Raw genomic sequence first — 26,757 nt, forward strand, 5'->3', positions numbered from 1 at the left:
AAGTACTGATGCCATGACATCTGAAAGAAGTAGATGAATGTAGAATGAAATCACCGGTAAAAAGGTGAATAGGGTTAGATGATGACTGGAGGAGGACATTGGTATTGAGAAGGAAGAAAAGAGAGTCCACTGGTTTGAGGAATCTTTTGAGCGGAAAGGAATTAGCATGTGACTGATTTGAGAAGAAATCAGATAGCCATGAAATATAACTGGTGCAAGATCTTGTTGAAGGCTTTGAAGATGTTCTTTTAAAAGGCTGCTCGTCACAGTGTATCCAGTCTCTGCCCCGCTCTTGTAGCCACGTTGTTGTTATGACTAGGCTAGATAAGCTTCTGGTCAATGAATGACCCCCAGCATATTGATGGTGGCCAACTTGGCAATCGTTGGGCTTTTTCTGGTTGGAGGTGATCATTACCAGGCACTTCGGTGGTGCAATAGTTACATGCCTCTCGTCAGTCCAAGCCTGGATACTATCCAGGTCCTGCTGTGGGCTGTCATGGGGCTGCTTCATTATCAGTGGAGGTGCAGATGGGGCTGAACACCTCAGAATCGTCATGAGACAACTCCACTCCTGACCTTATCGTGGAGGGAAGGTCGTTGATAAGGCAGATGAAGGTGGTTGGGTAAAGAACACATCCCTGAAGAACAACAGCAGTGATGTCCAGAGATTGTGTTGACTGGCCGCCAACAACCACAACCATCGTCATTTGAGCCGGGGGTGATTCCTGCCGCTGGAAGGTCTTCCACTTGACACCTATTGACATCGGTTCCATATTCAGTTGAATGCTGCCTTAATGTCAAGGGAAGCTATTCTCCCTTTTCTGACATTCAGCTCTTGTACAAACCTGGATCAAGACTGTGTCGAGGTCTGAAGCCGAGTTCAAGTAGAACCCGAACTTAGGATTGGCAAGCATGTTTTTAGTGTGTAGGTGCCACTTGATAGCACACTTGATAACTTCTGACTGGGAGGACGCTAACAGGATGGTAATTAGTTGGGTTAGGTTTGTTACGCTTTTTTTGGGCAGGACATTCAAAGAAACATAGAAACTTACAGCGCAGAAGGAGGCCATTTCGGCCCATCGTGTCCACGCCAGCCGACAAAAAGCCGGCCTGCCCTTGATCAGCAGCCCTAAAGGTTACATATAAACCTATGAACAATGTCAGAAAGGCAAAGAGCACCCAGTCCAAACCAGTCCGCCTCACACAACTGTGGCACCCCTTATACGGAAACATTCTACACTCCACCCCAACCGGAGTCATGTTACCTCCTAGGAGAGGCAAAAACAAGATTAAAAACCCAGGCCAATTTAGGGAGAAAAAATCTGGGAAAATTCCTCTCCGACCCATTCAGGTGATCGAAACTAGTCCAGGAGATCAACCTGGCCGTGTTCTATTCCCTGCAGTACTTACCATTATATCTGCGCCGTCCAACGAAATGTCATCCAATCTAATCCCAATTACCAGCTCTAGATCAGTAACCCTGCAGGTTACTGCACTTTAAGTGCCCATCCACCCATCTCTTAAAAGTGGTGAGGGTTTCTGCATGCACCACTCTTCCAGGCAACGAGTTCCAGATCCCCACAACCCTGTGCGTAAAGAAGCTCCTCCTCAAATCCCCTCTAAACCTTCCACCAATCACCTTAAAACTATGCCCCCTCGTAATAGACCCCTCCACCAATGGAAATAGGCCCTTACTATCCACTATGTCCAGGCCCCTCAATATTTTATACACATCATTAAAGTCTCCTCTCGACCTCCTCTGTTCCAATCAGAACAAACCCAGTCTATCTAACCTGACCTCATAACTAAAATTCTCCATTCCAGGCAGCATCCAAATAAATCTCCTCTGCACCCTCTAGTGCAATCACGTCCTTCCTATAATATGGCAACCAGAACTGCACGCAGTACTCCAGCTGTGGCCTAATCAAAGTATTATACAATTTAAGCATAACCTCCCTGCTCTTACATTCTATGCCTCGGCCAATAAAGGCAAGCATTCCATATACCACCTTAACCACCTTATCCACCTGGTCTGCTACTTTCGGGGTTCTGTGGACAAGCACTCCAAGGTCCCTTTTGTTCATCTGCACTATTAAGTGGCTTACCGCTTAATGTGTATACCCTTTCCTTATTAGCCCTCCCAAAGTGCATCACCTCACACTTCTCTGAATTAAATTCCATTTGCCACTGCTCTGCCCACCTGACCAGTAGATTGATATCCTCTTGTAGCCCATGACTTACTTCTTCATTATCAACTGCACAGCCAATTTTAGTGTCATCTGCAAACTTCTTAATCATATTCCCTATATTCAAATCTAGATCATCGATGTATACCACAAAAAGCAAGGGACCCAGTACTGAGCCCTGCGGAACCCCACTGGAAACATCCTTCCAGTAACAAAAACATCCATCAATCATTACCCTTTGCTTCCTACCTCCAAGCCAATTTTGGATCCAACTTGCCACTTTGCCCTGTATTTCATGGGCTTTAACCTTCATGATCAGTCTACCATGTGGGACATTATCAAAAGCTTTGCTAAAGTCCATATATACTACATCATACGCACTACCCTCATCGACCCTCTTAGTTACCTCCTCAAAAAATTCAATCGGGTTAGATCTTCCCTTAACAAATCCGTGCTGACTGTTCCTAATTAATCCTTGCCTTTCCAAATGTAGATTTATCCTGTCTTTCAGGATTTTTTCCAATAATTTTCCCACCACTGAGGTTAGGCTGACGGGCCTGTAATTACTTGGCCTATCCCTTTCTCCCTTCTTAAAAAGAGTACTACATTAGCAGTCCTCCAATCCTCCGGCACCATGCCCAGATACAATGAGGACTGGAAAATGGTCAAGGCCTCTGCTATTTCCTCTTTTACTTGGCTCAACAGCCTGAGATGCATTTCATCCGCGCCTGGGGATTAGACGAGGGGATTAAATGCAGTATCTCCAAATTTGCGGATGATACTAAGTTGGGTGGCAGTGTGAGCTGCGAGGAGGATGCTATTAGGCTGCAGAGTGACTTGGATAGGTTAGGTGAGTGGGCAAATGCATGGCAGATGAAGTATAATGTGGATAAATGTGAGGTTATCCACTTTGGTGGTAAAAACAGAGAGACAGACTATTATCTGAATGGTGACAGATTAGGAAAAGGGAAGGTGCAACGAGACCTGGGTGTCATGGTACATCAGTCATTGAAGGTTGGCATGCAGGTACAGCAGGCGGTTAAGAAAGCAAATGGCATGTTGGCCTTCATAGCGAGGGGATTTGAATACAGGGGCAGGGAGGTGTTGCTACAGTTGTACAGGGCCTTGGTGAGGCCACACCTGGAGTATTGTGTACAGTTTTGGTCTCCTAACTTGAGGAAGGACATTCTTGCTATTGAGGGAGTGCAGCGAAGGTTCACCAGACTGATTCCCGGGATGGCGGGACTGACCTATCAAGAAAGATTGGATCAATTGGGCTTGTATTCACTAGAGTTCAGAAGAATGAGAGGGGACCTCATAGAAACGTTTAAAATTCTGACGGGTTTAGACAGGTTAGATGCAGAAAGAATGTTCCCAATGTTGGGGAAGTCCAGAACCAGGGGTCACAGTCTGAGGATAAGGGGTAAGCCATTTAGGACCGAGATGAGGAGAAACTTCTTCACCCAGAGAGTGGTGAACCTGTGGAATTCTCTACCACAGAAAGTAGTTGAGGCCAATTCACTAAATATATTCAAAAGGGAGTTAGATGAAGTCCTTACTACTCGGGGGATCAAGGGTTATGGCGAGAAAGCAGGAAGGGGGTACTGAAGTTTCATGTTCAGCCATGAACTCATTGAATGGCCTGCTCCTGCACCTATTTTCTATGTTTCTATGACTTATCTACTTTCAAAGCTGCTAAACCCCTTAATACTTGCTCTCTCACTGTATTTATTTCATTCAGAATATCACACTCCTCCTCGATAGCAGTATCTGCATTGCCCCTTTCCTTTGTGAAAACAAATGCAAGTATTCGTTAAGAACCCTACCAACATCTTCCGCCTCCACACAAAGATTACCCTCGTGGTCTCTAATAGGCCCTACCCTGGGCAGTTTTCCACATTATCGGGTAGGTACCAGTGTAATTGCTTCATGGGAATAGCTTGACCAGGGAACAGGGCGACTCGTTCTAGTGCACAGGTGTTCAGCACCACAGCCATCATCATCACTTTTGTCATTTAATCACTCCTGCTCTCCACCCTATCAAAGACCTTTCCCCTTTTCCCCAACTCTGCACTTGTTTAAAAGCTGTTCATCTCTTAATCCCTTCCGGTTCTGATGGAAGGTCTGTTTCCCTCTCACAGATGCTGAGTGTTTCCAGTATTTTCTGTTTTTATTTCAGCTTCTGCACTATTTTGCTTTTTGTTTTTTTAGATTTAGGAAGGTGTTTGGTTTAAATTAAATGTGTGTTGAACTTTAATTGAATTGTGTTTATATGTTGTTTCATTGAACAGGCAAGAAAAGCTTTGGATGTGTTGCAGGAAATTCAAGTGAATTTCACAGTGTTGAAGGGGCTCGTTACCGAGTGCGCTGTATCACGATGCCAGATCATTAATATTGCTGCAGAAATCTTTCTCAAAGCAGGATGTGTGAACAGAGCACTTTGGCTATTAAGAGGTATTTGCTAATGTATTCAGAATGCCAAGAGTGAGCCCTAATTGGGTGGATGCATGATATTTAACAGTTAAGCTTTTCTTATCAGTGTCAGTCTGGAACTTTATCTTGTAATTGTTATTTTCTGAAACTTTTTGAGGTAATATCGAAATGGGAATTGTCACTAAATTTTCAGTCGTTCTGCACAAACCTCGGAATTGCTATTGTCTCATGGCGAAATAACCAGTGAGCATTGTCTCTAAGAAAATGTGTACTTTGAGCAGTTGGGTAACCCTGATATTTTGATTGTTCTTGAGTCTGTTTTAAGTCAATCAAAGCATAAGGGGAACAATTCTCCAATGTTTCATTAAGTTTTGATCTTTCTATTCTTGGCAATAGTCCGGGAAAAAAAACTTGGCAGTCCATTTAGTTGGCACCAGCTTGGATCACTGAAGCATGGAAATTTACAACAACGAAGACCAGTTGGACCATTGTGTCAGAATCATAGAAATTTACATAGAAACATAGAAAATAGGTGCAGGAGTAGGCCATTCGGCCCTTCGAGCCTGCACCGCCATTCAATGAGTTCATGGCTGAACATGCAACTTCAGTACCCCATTCCTGCTTTCTCGTCATACCTCTTGATCCCCCGAGTAGTAAGGACTACATCTAACTCCTTTTTGAATATACTTAGTGAATTGGCCTCAACAACTTTCTGTGGTAGAGAATGCCACAGGTTCACCACTCTCTGGGTGAAGAAGTTTCTCCTCATCTCGGTCCTCAATGGCTTACCCCTTATCCTTAGACTGTGACCCCTGGTTCTGGACTTCCCCAACATTGGGAACATTCTTCCTGCATCTAACCTGTCTAAACCCGTCAGAATTTTAAACGTTTCTATGAGATCCCCTCTCATTCTCCAGTGAATACAAGCCCAGTTGATCCAGTCTTTCTTGATATGTCAGTCCCGCCATCCCAGGAATCAGTCTGGTGAACCTTCGCTGCACTCCCTCAATAGCAAGAATGTCCTTCCTCAAGTTAGACAGCATAGAAGGAGGCCATTTTGGCCCATCGTGTCCGAGCCAGCCAACAAAGAGCTATCCAGCTTAATCCTATTTTCCAGCTCTAGGTCCGTAGCTTTGCAGGGCACAGCACTTCAAGTGCACATCCAAGTACTTTTTAAATGTGGTGAGGGTTTCTGCCTCTACCACCCTTTCAGGCAGTGAGTTCCAGGCCCCACAACGCTGTGCGTGAAGAAATTTCCCCTCCGATCCCTTCTAAACCTCCTACCGATTATTTTAAATCTATGGTTGTTGACCCCTCTGCTAAGGGAAACAGGTCCTTCCTATCCACTCTATCTAGGCCCCTCATAATTTTATACACCTCAATAAGGTCTCCCCTCAGCCTCCTCTGTTCCAAAGAAAACAACCCCAGCCGATCCAATCTTTCCTCATAGCTAAAATTCTCCAGTCCAGGCAACATCCTCGTACATCTTCTTTACTCTCTAGTGACTTCACATCATTCCTATAATGTGGTGACCAGAACTGCACGCAGTAGTCTAGCTGTGCCTAACTAGTGTTTTAGTGCCAACTCTTTGCTGGAGGAGTCGAAAAACAATCCCATAACTCTGAATTTTGCTCTGCTGCATGTGTCTATCTACTTTTTCTTTAAAGGCTCATGCTCATGCCAGTCTCTGGCAAACAGGAACAGAAGGAGGCCATTCAGATCCTTGAGCCTGTTCCACCATTCCATTAGATCATCGCCGTTCTGGATCTTAATTCCATTTACCTGCCTTGGCCCCGTAACTCTTAGATTTTTGATAGGTAAAGGATTTTCCAGCCTCAACAACTTTTTGGGAGAGAGAGTTCCAGATTTCCACCTTAGTGTGAAGAAGTGCTTCCTGACGTCACCCTGAACTATCTAGCTCTAATTTTAAAGTTATTTCCCCGTGTTCTGGACCCCTCCCCGCCCCCAAGAAGAGGAAATGCTCTCTACCTACCCTATCAATTCCTTCAATCATCTTAAATACCTCAATTAGGTCACCCCTTAATCTTCTATATTCAAGCGAAGCCTATTCTATTCAACCTGTCCTCATAATTTAACCCCATTAGCCCTGTTAGAGCAACAACTCCCCGCATAAATAAAATGTATCCTAAGCCCCCGCCCCTATCTCACTTGTTTAGTGATATTGCTGACCCCTCGCCACTGATTCTCCAACTAGAGGAAATAGTCTTTCCCTGTTCAACCTATCAGAACCCTTTATTATTTAAAAAAATATATTTATTAAAATTCTGCTTAGCCTTCTCACACCTGAACCTTGTGGCTAATGGCTAATATTCACAACTGCTTCAAAATTTATATTGAGCGCTACTCCTTCCTGATGATGGATAGTCACCACTGCTGTTTCTATTGTGTTCTGCTGTTGAATGGTAAAAGTAGGCAGTGTTCACAAAAGCTCATGTTAAAGATGCAACAGTTGAGTCATTTTCTTCGTTAGATGTTTGGCTATGGGAAAAGCACTGAGTGGGGCAGGAAGCTCTGCATTTCACAAGACCATCAGTGGACAACATAGGGGACCTGCTGAGTCAGCAGAACCTTCAATGAAGCAGGTGTACTGATTCCAAATATGGCAGTCCAGGCTCCATCTCAACATGAGGCCGGCGTTACTCAGTTGACTTCAGTTCTATCTCATGGAGCCTTGACCTCAGCATTGATAGACCTATCAAGAAAGACTGGATCAACTGGGCTTGTATTCACTGGAGTTCAGAAGAATGAGAGGGGACCTCATAGAAACATTTAAAATTCTGACGGGGTTAGACAGGTTAGATGCAGGAAGAATGTTCCCAATGTTGGGGAAGTCCAGAACCAGAGGTCACAGTCTAAGGATAAGGGGTAAGCCATTTAGGACCGAGATGCGGAGGAACTTCTTCACCCAGAGAGTGGTGAACCTGTGGAATTCTCTACCACAGAAAGTTGTTGAGGCCAATTCACTAAATATATTCAAAAAGGAGTTAGATGAGGTCCTTACTACTAGGGGGATCAAGGGGTATGGCGAGAAAGCAGGAATGGGGTACTGAAGTTGAATGTTCAGCCATGAACTCATTGAATGGCGGTGCAGGCTAGAAGGGCCGAATGGCCTACTCCTGCACCTATTTTCTATTTTTCCATGTTTCTATGAAAGACTCCTTTACTGTTGTATGTATTTACATTGAAAAATTTGGGCCAGGGTTGCGGGGACTGGTGGGGAGGTGCATGGCCACGGACCTTTTACATGGAGCGTTTCGTGGGGGCAATTTTAACCCAATTCACTCAGCAGAAACCTGATGGGTGGGCAGTTAAAATCTCCCTGGCTCTTGCCTGTCCAAAGACCTGCAATTTTAACCAGCTCTCCTGAGCAGGCAACAAGGACACACGCCCAGAGCCAACTGGGTCCTCCTTTATATAAGCATGTTGTGGCCCGATGACATCATTGAGACCCGACTGTAATTTTCATTCGCGCCTGAGCGGGAAATCCACCTGGATTTAAAATCAGGGCCTATAGTCTGGTCATGCATGAGTTGGGGGCTGAAATTAAATAAGTCCCAGCAGAACGGTCTCAAGCTGCAGAAAAGTTGCACAATTCAAACCCAGGGTCCATGTGGGGAAAAGTGGTTGCAGGGATTTCCAACGTGCAATAAATAAATCTTCGGGTGAATTTGATGGTCATTTTGGGAATTGTTTCATTATTGTGTTTATAAATTTAATTTTTTGGGATGTATATATAGTGCGGTAGGGAAACCGACAAGAGATTTAAGTCAAATCTTTGGTTGGTTTTCTGATGCTTAGTTTGTTGGTACTTTTCATTGTGTTTTTAATGAATGGAAATTTTTGTAACGAGATGTAATGTTTTCTTACACAGATAGTGGTTTCTAAATAGCTCAAATGTCTCTAACTTAAAAGTGAACAAACCAATACTGATTTCTGATTCACTTGTTTTACTCAGTGGGCTTTTGAGGCAATCAGAATTTTTTATCCTATAGATGTGTGTCAGGCACACGACCTTTAATAGTTTAGATGGATGAGTCTCGCAAAATAAAATCAGTAATCACAAGTCTACCTTTGCTGCTGCTGAATTAAACCTCTTCACTCTGAATTATTTTTAATGCACAGAATCTGGCTGGATAATCAGTACCCCAGCGTGGCCCTGTGACAAATTGGATGTTCTCAATCGACACAATTTTCTGTTTAGCCTTGCTGATGCAACTCTGAAGAATAACATGTATTGCGAAACACTGGAAGTTCTGCAGCACTTGCCTGGATTCCAGAATATAAATGGTAAGTGCAATGGAATAAATCTGGTATTGCATAGATTTAGCGATTTAGGGAACAAAATAGTCATTTTCCAATAATATTGTGTCCAGTATATGTGTCTGCAGTTAGTTCGTTCTGAATTTTGTTTGTGTCCAGAAAGGGGTGACCGTTCTGGGGGAATAGATCATATTCACACTTGTTTCATTCATCACTGAACAGATCGAAGTCAAGTATAGTTATGATTTCCAACTTTAATTGGACATGTTCCTGGAGATTTCATCACACAACTTCCAACCTCCCTGTCCGGTTAAACAGCCTTTTATCCCTTATCTCCAATATTTTTATAACTAATAAACACAATTGTTCAAACAAAATAATAAAAACACATGGCCTTTGTTAATTTATCAGATTGTGGTCAGGCCAGGGTTACGAGCAGCAACTCATAGAATCATAGAATAGTACAGCAGAGAAGGAGCTGAGACTGTGTCGGCTCTTTCGAAGTTAGTCCAACTCTCCCGCTCTATCTCCGTATCAGTGCAATTTTTCTCCTTCAAGTAATTATACAATTCCCTTTTGAAGTCTACTATTGAATCTGTCGGGCAATACATTCCAAATTCTAACCATTCGTTACGTAAAAATATTTTTCCCAATGTCGCCTCTGGTTCTTTTGCCAATCCCCTTTAATCTGCCCCCTCTCGTTAACGACCCTACAGCCATTGGAAACAATTTCTCTTTATTTACACTATTTCAACATTTCATGATTTTAAACACCTTTATCAAATTTCCTCTTTCCTTCTTGGCCTTCTCTGTCCAGAACAACCCCAGCTTCGTTAGTCTATCTACATAACTGTAATCCCTCTTCCCTGGAAACATTCTAGTAAAGTTCTTCTGTACCCTCTCCAAAGCCTTCATGTCCTGTTTCATGGATATTTAGGGAAGGCCATGGACTGTATGGCTTAATTGCTGGCATTGTATCTAGTGGAGATCCTTCAGTTGTATCAAATCCATTACATAGAATAAGACTAGCAGTTCAAGAAGGCGGCCTACCATCACCTTCTCAAGGACAGTTAGGGATGGGTAATAATTCCCAACCTTGCCAGCGGCACTCACATCCCGAATGAAGAATAATAAATGAACCAGGGTTCCCAATCATAGAAACATAGAAATCTACAGCACAGAAGGAGGCCATTTCGGCCCATCGTTTCCGTGCCGGCCGACAAAGAGCCACACAGCCCTCGGTCAGCAGCCCTGAAGGTTACATATAAGCCTATGAACAATGGCGGAAAGGTAAAGAGCAGTGCGCCCCACACAATTGCGACTCCCCCTGCACCGAAACATTCGACATTCCACCCCAACTGGAGCCATGTGATCCTGGGAGAGGCAAAAGCCAGATTTAAAAACCCAGGCCAATTGGGGGGGAAAAAATGGGAAAATTCCTCTCCGACCCATCCAGGCGATTGAAACTAGTCCAGGAAATCAACCTGGCCGTATTCAGTTCCCTGCAGTACTTACCATTGTATCTGTACCAGCCAACAAGAGGTTATCCAGTCTAATTCCACTTGCCAGCTCCAGGTCCGTAACCCTGTAGGTTATGGCACTTCAAGTGCCCATCTAAGCACCTTTTAAATGTGGTGAGGGTTTCTGCATCCACCACCCTTCCAGGCAGTGAGTTCCAGACCCCCACAATCCTCTGCATGAAGAAGCCTCCCCTCAAATCCCCTCTGAACCTTCCACCAACCACCTTAAAACTATGCCCCCTCGTAATTGACCCCTCCACCAAGAGAAATAGGCCGTTGCTATCCACTATATCCAGGCCCCTCAATATGTTGTATACCTCAATGAGGTCTCCTCTCAGCCTCCTCTGTTCCAATGAGAACAAACCCAGCCTATCCAATCTGTCCTCATAGTTAAGATTCTCCATTCCAGGCAGCAGCATCGTAAATCTCCTCTGCACCCTCTCTGGTGCAATCACGTCCTTCCTATAATATGGTGACCAGAACTGCACGCAGTACTCCAGTTGTGGCCTAACCAGAGTATTATTAAGTATAACCTCCCTGCTCTTGTTTCTATGTCTCGGCCAATAAAGGCAAGCATTCCGTATACCTTCTTAACCACTTTATCCACCTGGTCTGCTACTTTTGGGGTTCTGTGGACAAGCACTCCAAGGTCCCTTTGTTCATCTACACTATTAAGTAGCCTACCGCTTAATGCGTATACCTTTCCTTATTGGCCCTCCCATAAGAACATAACATAAGAACATAAGAATTAGGAACAGGAGTAGGCCAAACAGCCCCTCGAGCCTGCTCCGCCATTCAAAAAGATCATGGCTGATCTGGCCGTGGACTCAGCTCCACTTACCCGCCCGCTCCCCATAACCCTTAATTCCCTTATTGGTTAAAAATTTATCTATCTGTGATTTGAATACATTCAATGAGCTAGCCTCAACTGCTTCCTTGGGCAGAGAATTCCACAGATTCACAACCCTCTGGGCGAAGAAATTCCTTCTCAACTGGTTTTAAATTGGCTCCCCGAATTTTGAGGCTGTGCCCCCTAGTTCTAGTCTCCCCGACCAGTGGAAACAACCTCTCTGCCTCTATCTTGTCTATCCCTTTCATTATTTTAAATGTTTCTATAAGATCACCCCTCATCCTTCTGAACTCCAATGAGTAAAGACCCAGTCTACTCAATCTATCATCATAAGGTAACCCCCTCATCTCCGGAATCAGCCTAGTGAATCGTCTCTGTACCCCCTCCAAAGCTAGTATATCCTTCCCGAAGTAAGGTGACTAAAACTGCACGCAGTACTCCAGGTGCGGCCTCACCAATACCCTGTACAGTTGCAGCAAGACCTCCCTGCTTTTGTACTCCATCCCTCTTGCAATGAAGGCCAACATTCCATTCGCCTTCCTGATTACTTGCTGCACCTGCAAACTAACTTTTTGGGATTCATGCACAAGGACCCCCAGGTCCCTCTGCACTGCAGCATGTTGTAATTTCTCCCCATTCAAATAATATTCCCTTTTTACTGTTTTTTTTTCAAAGGTGGATGACCTCACATTTTCCTACATTGTATTCTATCTGCCAAACCTTAGCCCATTCGCTTAACCTATCTAAATCTCTTTGCAGCCTCTCTGTGTCCTCTACACAACCCACTTCCCCACTAATCTTTGTCATCTGCAAATTTTGTTACACTACACTCTGTCCCCTCCTCCAGGTCATCTATGTATATTGTAAACAGTTGTGGTCCCAGCACCGATCCCTGTGGCACACCACTAACCACCGATTTCCAACCTGAAAAGGACCCATTTATCTCAACTCTCTGCTTTCTGTTAGCCAGCCAATTCTCTATCCATGCTAATACATTTCCGCTGACTCCGCGTACCTTTATCTTCTGTAGTAACCTTTTGTGTGGCACCTTATCGAATGCTTTTTGGAAATCTAAATACACCACATCCATCGGTACACCTCTATCCACCATCCCAACATGCATTACCTCATACTTCTCCGAATTAAATTCCATTTGCCACTGCTCTGCCCACCTGACCAGTAGATTGATATCCTCCTGCAGCCCACGACTTTTCTCTTCATTATCAACCACACAGCCAATTTTAGTGTCATCTGCAAACTTCTTAATCATACTTCCTATATTCAAATCTAGATCATTGATATATACCACAAAAAGCAAGGGACCCAGTCCTGAGCCCTGTGGAGCCCCACTGGAAACATCCTTCCAGTCACAAAAACATCCATCAACCATTGTTTCCTACCTCTAAGCCAATTTTGGATCCAACTTGCCACTTAGCCCTGGATCCAATGGGCTTTAACCTTCGTGACCAGTCTACTACCGTGTGGAACCTTATCAAAAGCTTTGTTAAAGTCCATATACACTACATTGTACGCACTACCCTCATTGACCGTCCTGGTTATCTCCTCAAAAAATTCAATTGGGTTAGTCAAACGCTATCTTCCATTAACAAATCTGTGCTGACTATCTCTAATTAATCCTTGCCTTTCCAAATGTAGATTTATCCTGTCTTTCAGGATTTTTTCCAATAATTTTCCCACTACTGAGGTTAGGCTGACAGGCTTGTAATTACTCAGCCTATCCCTTTCTCCCTTCTTAAACAAGGGTATCACATTAGCAGTCCTCTGGCACCATGCCCAAATCCAAAGAGGACTGGAAAATAATGGTCAAGACCTCTGCTATTTCCTCTCTTACTTCGCTCAACAGCCTGGGATGCAATTCATTCGGGATGGTGGACTTATCTACTTTCAAAGCTGCTAAACCCCTTAATACCTCCTCTCTCACTGTTTATTTGTGAAAACAGACACAAAGTATTCATTAAGAACCATACCAACATCTTCCGCCTCCACATAAAGATTACCCTCATGATCTCTAATAGGCCCTACTCTTTCTTTTGTTATCCTCTTTCTCTTGATTCATGATTCGAGTTTCCCCTTTTGTAAAGTTTGTGGATGTCTGGTTTGGGCAAGGTGACGCTCAGCTGTGATGTTCCAAATAGCCAAATAGCCTGCCAAATACGGTCAAGCCTACACGTTAAGAATAGCTAGTTGCCCTAGGTGCCTGGGGGGCCAGTAGCACTAGTGAAATATACCCTAGTATGAGGTAAGCAGGTCCAGCAAACTAGGGGAGAAAAACTGGTTGGGGGAAAAAGAATACCAGGTGAGAGAGAGATCACTGCGCCTTTCCTTGCAGTCGGCTAAAACTAAAGCACTTACCAAGAGACTAGGAGCAGGAAGCAAGAAGACTCTTGCCTCACAGGTGCCAGTCATATTTTTGGTGACTGGAATCAACAGCAAACATGTAACTCTTGTCTGGGAGAATGAATGCATCAAAGTTAGGCCGTTACATAACAACAGCAACTTGCATTTATATAGCGTTTTCAACATCGTAAAATGTCTCCAGGTGCTTTACCAAACAAAATTTGACACCGAGCCAATTAAGGAGATATTGGGACAGGGGACCAAAAGCTTGGTCAAAGAAGTAGGTATTAAGGAGCGTCTTAAAGGAGGAAAGAGGCGGAGAGGTTTTGGGAGGGAATTCCAGACCTTAGGACCTAGGCAGCTGAAGGCACGCAAATGATGGAGCGATGGAAATCGAAGATGTACAGGAGGCCAGAATTGAAGGACCGCAGAGATCTTGGAAGGTTATAGAGCTGGAGGAGGTAACATCCTTGAGGATCCTGTGTTGATCCAAGACCCTGTTGTAGATCTGGTTCATTTTGCATACATCTGCCAACTTGTTTGGTTTTGCTTCTCTGAAACCCTTTAGATTGGGGGACCTTGTCTCTGGATAGGACTGGCAAAACAGATAAAGACTCGAGCTACCTGAGATGCTGGCACTTTTAACCCTGACAAATTCCTGTTCAATATTTTATATAAAGGCCACCCACGACCCCACTAAACTGGTAAAACTCTTCCTTGTAGCCCAACCCTCGCCTTTATTGATCTTTCTGAACTTCAAATGTTGATGGGTCAGAAATGAAGGTTAGCTGGGGGTCCAGGAATTGTCAATTCTGCATACTTGCGTTATGGATATGCATTTTTTGCAAGTTTGCTGCTGTTAAAATAGTTTGAAGAAACTAGTTTGGTGACATTCTGACTCTGAATTTTAGAAATGAAACATTTTATTTTCAGTTTTCTCCAGCAGAAGTTAATTGTGTTTTTATGTTGCAGGCACCATGGATCTCACACCGTACATCGGGATTTTCAACAATCTTCTGGAGGAGTGCATCCAGAATAATTGTCTTGGAGCATCTTGTGACACACTGGAGTTTATGAGGTCGGCAAACATTCCCATAAACTCTTTGGCTGTAAGAAACTTAATTACAGCTTTGGGCAGGTCCTGTTTGTGGCTGAAAGCAAGAAGGCAGTACAAGAGTAAGTCTCCGGCTATGTGTCCACTTGTGCATAGTGCCACATCACTGAAAGTATGTGGAAATCTACTTATTTGCCAGAATCGTTCTGTTCTGATTGTCTGAACAGTTGGAACCTAATATTTACTTACCTTGGTGTTTACACCCAAATTCTGTCATTTCCCAGTCAGTTGATTACCCAGCTTCAGTGTATTTTATTTTCTTCCTCCCCATCCCGACCCTCTGTAATGTCTCCCAGCACCACGTGCTCTTCCTGGCCTCTAGCTGTACAGCAGGCTTACAAGAAAGTACACCAAGGTGATGGATGATCATCTTTCCCTCTGAGAAAGCACCTGGGCTAGTGGGCCTCTGAAGTACATTGCCAGCTGGTGCGCTGGGTGATGACTCTCTGCCTTCAAGAGGGAGCGGGAGTGGTTCCTGACTGGGACAGAGTTCGCATCATATATAGTGCCTTTACAGATAACACGTGTGATCTCCTGGACTGATTTCAATCGTCTAAGGGGGTCAGAGAGGAATTTCCCAGAGTATTTTTTTCCCCTTATTAGCCCTGTGTTTTTCTTTTTTTAACCCCTCCCAGGAGATTACATGGCTGTGGGGGAGGAAGTGTTTAGCCATGATGGTGTGTGGGGCAGGCTTGATGGACCATCTGTTTTTTTTTCTTGTCTGCCAATTTTGTATTTGACTTCTTTCCTCTGCATTTAATTATTTCAAAGGGCTACCACTGCCTCACTGATCCTGTAATCTTAGCATTTATGTAATGCTTTTCACGTCCTCCGCATTTCACAGCCAATAAATTACTTTTGTAGTTTACTTAAGGTGGTTGTTTCAGCAAAGGCGAGTGACTTTGTGCACAGCATGAACCCACAAGCAGCAATGGTTCAATTACCCTTTATTCTGCTGCTGGTGATGTTGTTTGAGATATAAATGTTTGCTAGGGTACAGGAGAATTCCCATGCTCCTCTTCAAATAACACCAAAGGATCCACATGAACAGGTAAATATCTTATTCGAAAAATTGTGCTTCACCATCACGGCACTCCCTCAGGTAAAGTGCCGATTGCTCAAGTCCTGGAGTGTGGCTTGAACTGGTAACCACCTGTCTGAGGCGAGAGTATTACCACTGAGCTAAGCTGGCAGTTCATACTAGTTCATAATAGGGCAGCCAAATAAAGTACCAATCAGGTGACATAAACTCATTGTCACCCATTCATATTGATACATGTCCCACAGATTCATTATTACTGATACGTCCTTACTACACAGTATAAATGCACACGAGGCCCATGCTTGAGAGAAGGTCAGTCTGTGACCTGTCCTTTATCCCTTAGCACTCAAGTGATGAAGGTGGGTGGAGCTTCCCCTTTTATACCTGAAGGTCCAGGTTAGGAGTGTCTCCCACCTAGTGGTCAGTGTTCTCACGGTGTACAACTTAGGTCAGTTTATACATGGGTTACAATGCTGGTTGAATACATGACATCACCTCCCCCCCCCCCCAAAGTCTTATTGGGATCACAGGTTGAATCTCTCTGGTGGTTTACGCTCCCTTGTAGAGCGCCTGAGTTGGGGCTCCGGTTGTTGGGCGCTGGCCTGAGTGTCTGCTGTTTGCAGTGCCTCAGGCCTGTCCGGACTGCCCACAGTGACTGGGCTCTCCTCCCTTTGGTTCCGGTGTTCGGTCACCTGTGGTGGAGTGGACTCTATATCGTGTTCTTCCTCTGCTTCTTCTATGGGGTTGCTGAACCTCCTTTTTGTTTGATCCACATGTTTGCGGCAGATTTGTCCATTGGTAAGTTTAACTACCAGAATCCTATTTCCCTCTTTGGCAACCACAGTGCCTGCGAGCCATTTGGGCCCTGCAGCGTAGTTGAGGACAAAAACAGGATCATTTACATCAATACATCGCGCCCTCGCATTCCTGTCATGATAGTGATATTGTGACTGGCGCCTGCTCTCGACAATTTCTTTCATGGTGGGGTGTATAAGGGATAATCGGGTTTTGAGCGTCCTTTTCATTAGTAGCTCTGCGGGTGGAACCCCTATGAGCGAGTGTGGTCGGGATCTATAGGCCAACAGGAGGCGTGATAAGCGGGTTTGTAGGGAACCCCCTTGGAATCTGAGCATCCCCTGTTTGATTATCTGCACTGCTCGTTCTGCCTGGCCGTTTGAGGCCGGCTTGAACGGTGCCGTTCTAACATGGTTAATTCCATTGCCTGCCATGAAATCCTGGAATTCAGTGCTTGTGAAGCACGGGCCATTGTCGCTGACCAAGATGTCCGGTAGACCGTAGGCGGCGAACATTGCCCGTAGACTTTCTACCGTGGCAGAGGATGTGCTTGAACTTAAAATGTCACACTCGATCCATTTGGAGTAGGCGTCTACTACAACCAAAAACATTTTCCCCATGAAAGGACCTGCGTAGTCCACATGGATGCGTGACCAAGGCTTGGCGGGCCATGGCCAGGGGCTAAGGGGAGCTTCCCTGGGCGCATGGCCCAGCTGGGCACACGTGTTGCACCTGCGAACACAAAGTTCCAGATCTGCGTCTATCCCTGGCCACCAAACGTGTGACCTGGCAATTGCCTTCATCGTGACAATGCCCGGGTGCCCATTGTGGAGTTCTCTGATGAACACCTCACTGCCCATCTGGGGCATGACTATGCGGTTTCCCCACAGTAGGCAATCGGCCTGAATCGAGAGTTCATCCTTGCGCCTGTGAAATGGTTTAAATTTCTCACGGCATGCCCTGTACGTGGCTGCCCAGTCCCCATTCAGGCCACATTTCTTCACTAGAGACAATAGCGGGTCTCTATTTGCCCAGACTTTAATCTGGCGGGCTGTCACGGGTGAGCCTTCGCTTCCGAAAGCTTCAACAGACATGACCATCTCAGCACCATGCTCGGTAGCCCCCTCAGTGGTGGCTAGTGGGAGCCTGCTGAGTGCATCGGCGCAGTTTTCGGTGCCCGGTCTGTGCCAAATTGTGTAGTCATAGGCAGCTAACGTGAGTGCCCACCTCTGTATGCGGGCCGATGCGTTTGCATTTATGGCCTTGTTGTCGGCCAAAAGATACGTTAGGGGTTTGTGATCTGTCTTCAGATCAGATTTCCTGCCAAACAGGTACTGGTGCATTTTCTTTACCGCATATACACATGCGAGCGCCTCCTTTTCTACCATCCCGTAGCCCCTTTCTGCCTGGGACAGACTCCTGGAGGCATAAGCTACCGGCTGTAACTGACCCTTGGCATTGACATGCTGCAACACACACCCGACACCATAGGACGACGCATCACACGTTAACACAAGTTTCTTACATGGGTCATATAGCGTTAACAGATTGTTGGAACATAACAAATTGCGTGCTCTATTAAAAGCCCTTTCCTGGCTGTCCCCCCAGACCCATTCGCGACCTTTGCGTAGGAGCACGTATAGCGGCTCGAGCAGTGTGCTTAATTTGGGAAGAAAGTTACCAAAATAGTTCAGGAGCCCCAGAAACGAACGCAGCTCCGTTATGTTACGGGGTCTGGGTGCTCTCTGGATCGCTTCCGTCTTGGATGCAGTAGGGCTGATCCCGTCTGCTGCTACCCTCATCCCCAGGAATTCTACCTCTGGAGCTAGGAAGGCGCACTTCGCCTTTTTCAGTCGCAGACCTACCCGGTCCAGTCTGCGCAGCACCTCCTCCAGGTTGTGGAGGTGTTCTTCAGTATCGTAACCCGTAATGAGGATGTCGTCCTGAAAAACCACCGTCCCTGGAATCGACTTGAGGAGGCTTTCCATATTTCGTTGGAAGATCGCGGTGGCCGAGCGAATCCAGAACGGACATCTGTTGTACTCAAACATAGAAACATAGAAAATAGGTGCAGGAGTAGGCCATTCGGCCCTTCTAGCCTGCACCGCCATTCAATGAGTTCATGGCTGAACATTTAACTTCAGTACCCCATTCCTGCTTTCTCGCCATACCCCTTGATCCCCCTAGTAGTAAGGACCTCATCTAACTCCTTTTTGAATATATTTAGTGAATTGGCCTCAACAACTTTCTGTGGTAGAGAATTCCACAGGTTCACCACTCTCTGGGTGAAGAAGTTCCTCCGCATCTCGGTCCTAAATGGCTTACCCCTTATCCTTAGACTGTGACCTCTGGTTCTGGACTTCCCCAACATTGGGAACATTCTTCCTGCATCTAACCTGTCTAACCCCGTCAGAATTTTATATGTTTCTATGAGGTCCCCTCTCATTCTTCTGAACTCCAGTGAATACAAGCCCAGTTGATCCAGTCTTTCTTGATAGGTCAGTCCCGCCATCCCGGGAATCAGTCTGGTGAACCTTCGCTGCACTCCCTCAATAGCAAGAATGTCCTTCCTCAGGTTAGGAGACCAAAACTGTACACAATACTCCAGGTGTGGCCTCACCAATGCCCTGTACAACTGTAGCAACACCTCCCTGCCCCTGTACTCAAATCAAAACAACCCCTTGTGTGTCGTGATGGTGGTCAGCTTCTTCGACTCACTTGCCAGCTCCTGGGTCATGTAAGCTGAGGTCGGGTCCAATTTTGAAAAAAGTTTGCCACCAGATAGCGTCGCAAAGAGGTCCTCCGCTCTCGGTAACGGGTACTGGTCTTGGAGTGACACCCGATTGATGGTGGCCTTGTAATCGCCACATATCTTGACCGACCCATCCGCCTTGAGCACCGGCACAATCGGGCTCGTCCAGTCACTGAATTCGACTGGCGAGATGGTGCCTTCCCTCAACAGGCGGACCAATTCGCCTTCTATCTTTTCCCGCATCACGTACGGCACCGCTCTGGCCTTGTGGTGTACTGGTCTGCCGTCCGGGTTTATGTGAATCACTACCTTGGCCCCCATGAAAGTGCCAATGCCGGGTTGAAATAATGAGTCAAATTTGTCCAGGACCTGTGAGCATGATACTCGCTCCACAGAGGAAATTGCATTGACATCGCCCCATTTCCAGTTCATGACAGCAAGCCAACTCCTCCCCAGTACTGCGGGACCGTCCCCTGGGACAATCCAGAGTGGCAACCTGTTCTCCGAATCTTTGTGGCTCACGACTACCGTGGCACTGCCTAGCACCGGAATGATCTGCTTTGTGTAAGTCCGTAGCTGTGCGTCAATCGGCGATAATTTTGGCCTCCTGGCCTTGGATGCCCACAACTTTTCGAACTGTTTGATACCCATCAGGGACTGGCTGGCACCCGTGTCTAACTCCATTGATACTGGGATGCCATTGAGGAGCACTTCCATCATTATCGGTGGCGTCCTGGTGTATGAACTGTATACGTGCTCCACATGAACTCGCTGAACTTCAGCTTCCAGCGATTTCCCCCAGTGTCCATTTCTGCAATTTCTGCAGGTATTTTGCTCATCTCTGCAAACTCCGGCTGAATGTTTGCCTCCACGCCTCCAGCATGAGTTGCGGTTTGAAATAAAAGGTCCCTTGCCAGTCGATCGTCCCTGACTGCCCCTGTTATTGTCCTTGAGTGCACCATTAACAGGTGTTGATGACCCCATTACTGGCCGCATTGTCCCTTGCAATGGCGTGAATCGCTGTTCAGCTTGCCATTGTCTCTGTCGAACTCCCCTTCTGGGTTCGACTACATGTTGGGGCATGCCTGACTGCCCTTGTCTGCCTGGAGAACTGTGTGCTGCTTTAACAATGTTGAATCTCTGTCCCAACCATTCCTTAACACAGTACCTCTCGTCTGTTCTGCTAGTGGCTATGCTCGCGTGGTTTAAATCCCAGTTTCTTGTCGCTATTGATACGTCCTTACTACACAGTATAAATGCACACGAGGCCCATGCTTGAGAGGTCAGTCTGTGACCTGTCCTTTATTCCTTAGCACTCAAGTGATGATGGTGGGTGGAGCTTCCCCTTTTATACCTGAAGGTCCAGGTTAGGAGTGTCTCCCACCTAGTGGTCAGTGTTCTCTCGGTGTACAACTTAGGTCAGTTTATACATGGGTTACAATGCTGGTTGAATACATGACATCTACATTAGTGTTGGAATAAACCACCTTACAGGTCTTTTATGAGTTTTTAAAAAGTAAATGCAGTTATACAGAGGCTGTCTCCCCTAGCTGGAGAGTCAAGCACTAGAGGGGGTCATAGTCTCAGGATAAGGGGTCGGCCATTTAGGGCTGAGATGAGGAGAAATTTCTTCACTCAGAATTGTGAATCTTTGGAATTCTCTACCCCTGAGGGCTGTAGATGTTCAGTCATCGAGTCTATTCAAGACTGAGATCGCTAAATTTTTGGACACGAAGGGGATCAAGGGATATGGGGATTGGGCAGGAAAGTGGAGTTGAGGTAGAAGATCAGCCATGATCTTATTGAATGGCAGAGCAGGCTCGAAGGGCCATATGGCCTACTCCTACTTCTAATATTCTTGTACAAATCCTTCTTTGCCGGAACATTAATTCAGGTTACTGAGTATGAGTACGAGTGCTATATATTCAGAGATATCAACTGCTACACCATCTGTGAGAAATCGTAATCTTTGTCCCCTTCTCCATCTATTCTTACAGATAGATAGTTTCAAGTTTTAAAAAATACTTGCATTTATATTGGCAGATGGAGTATAATGTTGGAAAGTGTGAGGTCATGCATTTTGGCAGAAAAAAAAATCAAAGAGCAAGTTATTATTTAAATGGAGAAAGATTGCAAAGTGCTGCAGTACACTGGGACCTGGGGGTACTTGTGCATGAAACACAAAAGGATAGTATGCAGGTACAGCAAGTGATCAGAAAGGCCAATGATATCTTTGCCTTCGTTGCAAAGGGGATGGAGTATAAAAGCAGGGAAGTCTTGCTACAGCTATATAAGGTATTGGTGAGGCCACACCTGGAATACTGTGTGCAGTTTTGGTTTCCATATTTACGAAAGAATATACTTTGAAGGCAGCTCAAAGAAAGTTCACTAGGCTGATTCCGGGAATGAGGGGGTTGACTTATGAGGAAAGGTTGAGTAGTTTGGGCCTCTACTCATTGGAATTCAGAAGAATGAGAGGTGATCTTATTGAAACGTATAAGAATATGAGGGGGCTTGACAAGGTGGATGCAGAGAGGATGTTTCCACTGATAGGGAGACTACAACTAGAGGGCATGATCTTAGAATAAGGAGCCGTCCATTTAAAACTGAAATGAAGAGAAATTTCTTCTGAGGGTTGTAAATCTGTGGAATTCGCTGCCTCGGAGAGCTGTGGAAGCTGGGACATTGAATAAATTTAAGACAGAAATAGACAGTTTCTTAAATGATGAGGGGTTATGGGGAGCGGGCAGGGAAGTGGAGCTGAGTCCATGATCAGATCAGCCATGATCTTATTGAATGGCGGAGCAGACTCGAGGGGCTGTATGGCCTACTCCTGTTCCTATTTCTTATGTTCTTATATAGCATCTTTCAGGACATCCCCAAGCACTTTGCTGCCAATGAAACACTTTTTGAAGTATAGTCACTGTTGTAATGTAGGGAAACGTGGCAGCCAATTTGTGCACAGCAAGCTCCCACAAACAGCAATGTGATAATAAGCAGATAATCTGTTTTTTAGTGATGTTGACTGAGGGATAAATATTGGCCAGGATAAGAGGAAATTAAAAAAAAATAAATAATCCTGATTTCTTTTTACAGAAGCCTTGACCAGTGGGTGCTATCCACCTATTGAGGAAAACCTGTATCGCAAACTGCTCCCTATTCCATGCTTCCTGTCAGAAGTGGAAATGTTGTTGGCGACTGAAATGTTCCTGGTTACGAATGCTAGCAACATTCAGAGTCCCAGCGTCTCCAAGCAGTTTCTGCAGATTGTACTCAGAAGGTTAAGTTCCCACCTTTTAAACCGTAGCCTTGTTTTACCGTTCAGGAAGCAGGTGTTCTATTTTGATGTATATTGTTTTGGATATTAAAGGAATGAAGATGAAAGAAATCAGTTGGCCAATGGAGATTACGAAGCTGCAGTGGACCGATTGCTGGCTGCTGCCCGAATATCGGAACCAAAGCTTCAGATAAAGCACACAACGGTCAACATCGCCAAAGAAGAGATTTTCAGTTTAGAATATTCTTCCGCCCTCAAGTGGCTTGAACAGAACATGAAGTGGGCTGGCAAGGTTTGGCTGTTTGGATAAATATGGCAGAGAGATTGCTCTGGCCTGCATATAAAAATATTTTTTACGTTGTTAATGTTAAATTGACAATCACTGTACAATAAAACCATTTGACACTGAAAATGTGCCTTTTCAGTAAACGGGAGATTTGCTGCACTAGAAATGATGATTTGGGATGGGGAGAGGTGCAGGGGAACACACTGACCCCATTGAGCAGAAACCAAGCCAAGTTTCCCTTTGTAACTGGTGTCACAATTTAAAACTTACTCCACCGACATCCCTCCAAAGGCCGAGCATCAATCGAGAGGTCCCACACAGGCTGCTCACCAGTTGTTGCTGCTGGAAACAATATCGCAGAAAATTTAAAGGGACCACGAGTGGAAAAAAAATTAGAGGAAACATTGTGCTCCACCTAATATGGTTAAAAGTGGCACTGAATTTTATATGAAGGTGTCCTGCTACCTTGGTGAGATTGGAACAACAGGTATAACTCCGAAAGCAAAATACTGGAATCTGAAATAAAAACAGAATCCAGGAAATCTCAACAGGTCAGGCAACATCTGTGGAGAGAAAAACAAAGTTCATCAGAACTGCCGAATGTTCGAAAAGAGCACATTCTTAAGCACTGAAAGGGGGAGTGGCCAAATTGAAATTATAATGATAAAACTAATTTAAAAAGGTTAATCTGGATAGGGTGTGAATGGTGTAGTAATGACCAGCTGCCATTATAGACAAAGAGCTAAAAAAAAAAGAGGAAAAAAAAACATAAGATGGGGGAGGGAGGGAGGGAGAGAAGGAGGAGGAGGAGGAGCCGATGACTCCGACTCCGCTGAAAGAACAGTATAGGAGACCGAGGACGGAGAGGTCAGAGTGGGAGCGCAGGGTCATACTTATGGACTGAATGGAGGTGTTCAGCAAAGCGGTCACCCAATCTACGCTTGGTCTCCCCAACGTAGAGGAGACTACACCGTGAGCAGAGAAAACAGTATGCTAAATTGAAAGAAGTATAAGTAAATCACTGTTTCACCTGGAAGGAGTATTTGGGGTCCTGGATAGTGGCAAGGGAGGAGGTAAAAGGACAAGTGTCTCTTGCACGGGAAGATATCATGGGAAGGGTGGGGGGTGATTGGACCAGGGTGTCACGGAGGGAGCGGTCCCTTTGGAATGCTGAGAAGGGAGGGGGAAGATGTGATTGGTGGTGGGATCATGCTGGAGATGGCGCAGGATGATCCGTTGAACGTGGAAACTGGGGTGAAAGGTGAGGACAAGATGAACCTTGTGGTTCTGAGAGGGAGGGAAAGGGGTGAGAGAACAAGTGTGGAAAATAGAACCGACATGGTTGGGGGCCATGTTAACCATGGCGGAGGGGAATCCTCGGTTGAGGAAAAAGGAAGACGTCAGAAGCACTAGTGTGAAAGGTGGTGGCGTCAGAGCAGATGCGATGGAGAAACTGGGAGAATGGAATGGAGTCCTTACAGGATGTGGGGTGGGAGGAAATGTAGTCCAGGTAGCTGTGGGAGTCAGTGGGCGTAGAGTGGATAGTGGTCGAAAGCTTATCCCCAGAAATGGAGACAGAGAAGTCGAGGAAGGGAAGGGAAGAGTCAGAGATGGACCATGTGAAGGTGAGGGAAGGGTGGAAATTGGATGCAAAGTGAATGAAATGTTCACGTTCAGGGCAAAATCCAGCCATTTTATAGTACAGCACTCTGCCACACAACAAAAGGTACTAGAACATAAATAACATAAGCAGAAGTCTGCCCCTCGAGCCTGCTCCGCCATTCAATAAGATCATGGCTGATCTTCAAACTCAACTCTACTGAAATTGGAAGCAAGTATTTTAGCTGACCAACTTTATTTTGAAATATCTTAGGTTAAAAAAATAAGAACTTGAGGTACTTGAATATTCCTGTCTCTAATTCGAATTAAACACCATGCATCTCCGAGGGGTATCACAGTGGTTAGACATCTCTGGGTTCAAGACTGATGGAATGAAAGTCTCATAATGCAATTCTCTACTTGTCGGTTGGCTTGACATACTGTGCTTTAGCCCAGTGAGTCTCCCTATTGGAAATGATCAAAGGGGAGTGGGAGGGACGGAGGTGCTGGGTACAAAAAGCAAATAAACGGCAGATGCTGGAAATCTGAAATAAAAACAAAATGCTGGCAACTCCCAACAACAACGTGCATTTCTATGGCGCCTTTAACGTAGTAAAAAGTTCCAAGGCGCTTCACAGGAGTATTAGATAAAACTGGCGTGGGCAAAAGCTGATAAGTGACCAAAAGTTTGGTCAAAGGTAGATTTTAAGGATTGTCATACAGGAGAGGGGGAAGTAGAGAGGTGGAGAGGTTTAGGGAGGGAATTCTTGGGCCTAGGCAGCTGAAGGCACGGCCACCAATGGTTGAGCGATTGAATTTGAGGATGTGCAAGAGGCCAGAATAGGAGGAGCCCAGCGATCTTGGAGGGGGTGAGGTCATGGAGGGATTTGAACATGATGTGAATTTTAAAATTGGGGCGTTGCCAGCCCAGGAGCCAATGTACGCCGGTGAGCACCGGGGTGATGGGTGAACAACGGAACTTGGTGTGAGTTAGGATGCAGGCAGCAAAATTTTGGACTCAGCGGGGCAGGTAGTATCTATGGAGAGAACAGGATCCATACCTGAAACGTTAACCCTTCATGTCTGCAGATGCAGAATGTCAGAGAGTAATTTTGAAAAGCTAGAAATGGGTAAAACCAGAGGGGATCACCTGAGCAAGACAACTAAAAGAACAAATATCTATGGAGGCAGGATCAGTGAATGCTGGAACATCCAGCAAGCTCCTCAACACACCAGGCAAGATCAAAACCCACGTACAGACCATCCACAAGAACTATGGTTTGATGAAGGGCCTACACACTAAATAACAGCCCACCTTCTTCGAACTATTTGGGCTAAACAAGCCTGCATCACTTCCCCACCTTGTTCAGGCTCCATTAAAGGACTCACTTATTTTCCACTTCACCTAAAACCTTACCATCTTTTTTCCTCTTCTGCCTTGTTTCGTTGGTGATTAAATTCTGTTTCAACTTGTGGACCTGTCATGTGACAAGAGCAGTGCTGGGTCATTATCCCCCAACTCGATAAAGAACAAGGATCATTGCACTCCCATCAGTCTGGGAATGGTTTTAAAACTTATAAAACACAGTGGGGAGGGGCGGGGCAGTTTTATGCCCAGATTCCAGCATAATCTGGGTGTAAACAGATGAACCAGCACAAAAGATTGGGGAATTTAAGTGGTTTTTGGGCATACACACATTTTATGTTCGTATTTCCCACGAGCTTTTAGATTTAAGATTCAATTGCATGAATCAGATCCTGCCTATAGCATTGGCCACACCCCCAGGTTGAAATTGCACGATTATGTGCATGAGGTTCTGGAGTGAGGCTTGATCCCACAAACTTCTGACACGGAGATGACTGCTACCCACTGGATCAAGGCTGACAACTTAGTATGGTATCTGTGACCTCTGCCCCAGCAAGGGACCAGAGGTCTGGCCCATAGCAAAAAGTTGATGCCTTCAGGACGCTGAGAAAACTGGTACAAAACAAATGAAATTCCCCAAACACTTGTGTGTGAACATTGGTCAATCCTCTAAAGTATGTGGTTAGAAAGAAGGCACTGCATTTATATAGCGCCTTTCATGACCTCTGGACGTCCCAAAGTGTTTTACAGTCAATGAAGTACTTTTTCCAAGTGTAGCCACTGTTGTAATGTTGGAAACACAGCAGCCAATTTATGCACAGCAAAATCCCGCAAACAGCAATGTGATAATGACCAGATAATCTGTTTTAGTGATGTCGGTTAAGGGATAAATATTGCC

General features: G+C 45.3%; 1 protein-coding gene across 4 annotated transcripts in view; it reads left to right on the forward strand.

The window, feature by feature from the left end:
- topaz1 (testis and ovary specific TOPAZ 1) overlaps positions 1-23,020 on the forward strand; it is a 116,567-nt gene extending 93,547 nt beyond the window's left edge. For 2 of the 4 annotated variants that reach the window (XM_070888959.1, XM_070888965.1), the window contains exons 17-21: positions 4,478-4,640; positions 8,763-8,927; positions 14,601-14,804; positions 22,428-22,611; positions 22,702-23,020. In XM_070888959.1, coding sequence (XP_070745060.1) covers positions 4,478-4,640; positions 8,763-8,927; positions 14,601-14,804; positions 22,428-22,611; positions 22,702-22,918 — 933 coding nt within the window. In that variant the 3' untranslated portion in view covers positions 22,919-23,020. Of the gene's footprint in view, positions 1-4,477; positions 4,641-8,762; positions 8,928-14,600; positions 14,805-22,427; positions 22,612-22,701 lie in introns of those variants that run through there. The other 2 variants (XM_070888969.1, XM_070888971.1) reach the window with 2 other exon arrangements.
- Positions 23,021-26,757: the final 3,737 nt, after the last annotated feature.

This window comes from Pristiophorus japonicus, chromosome 1 (genome assembly GCF_044704955.1).
Source record: "Pristiophorus japonicus isolate sPriJap1 chromosome 1, sPriJap1.hap1, whole genome shotgun sequence".
Lineage (NCBI taxonomy): Eukaryota > Metazoa > Chordata > Chondrichthyes > Pristiophoridae > Pristiophorus > Pristiophorus japonicus.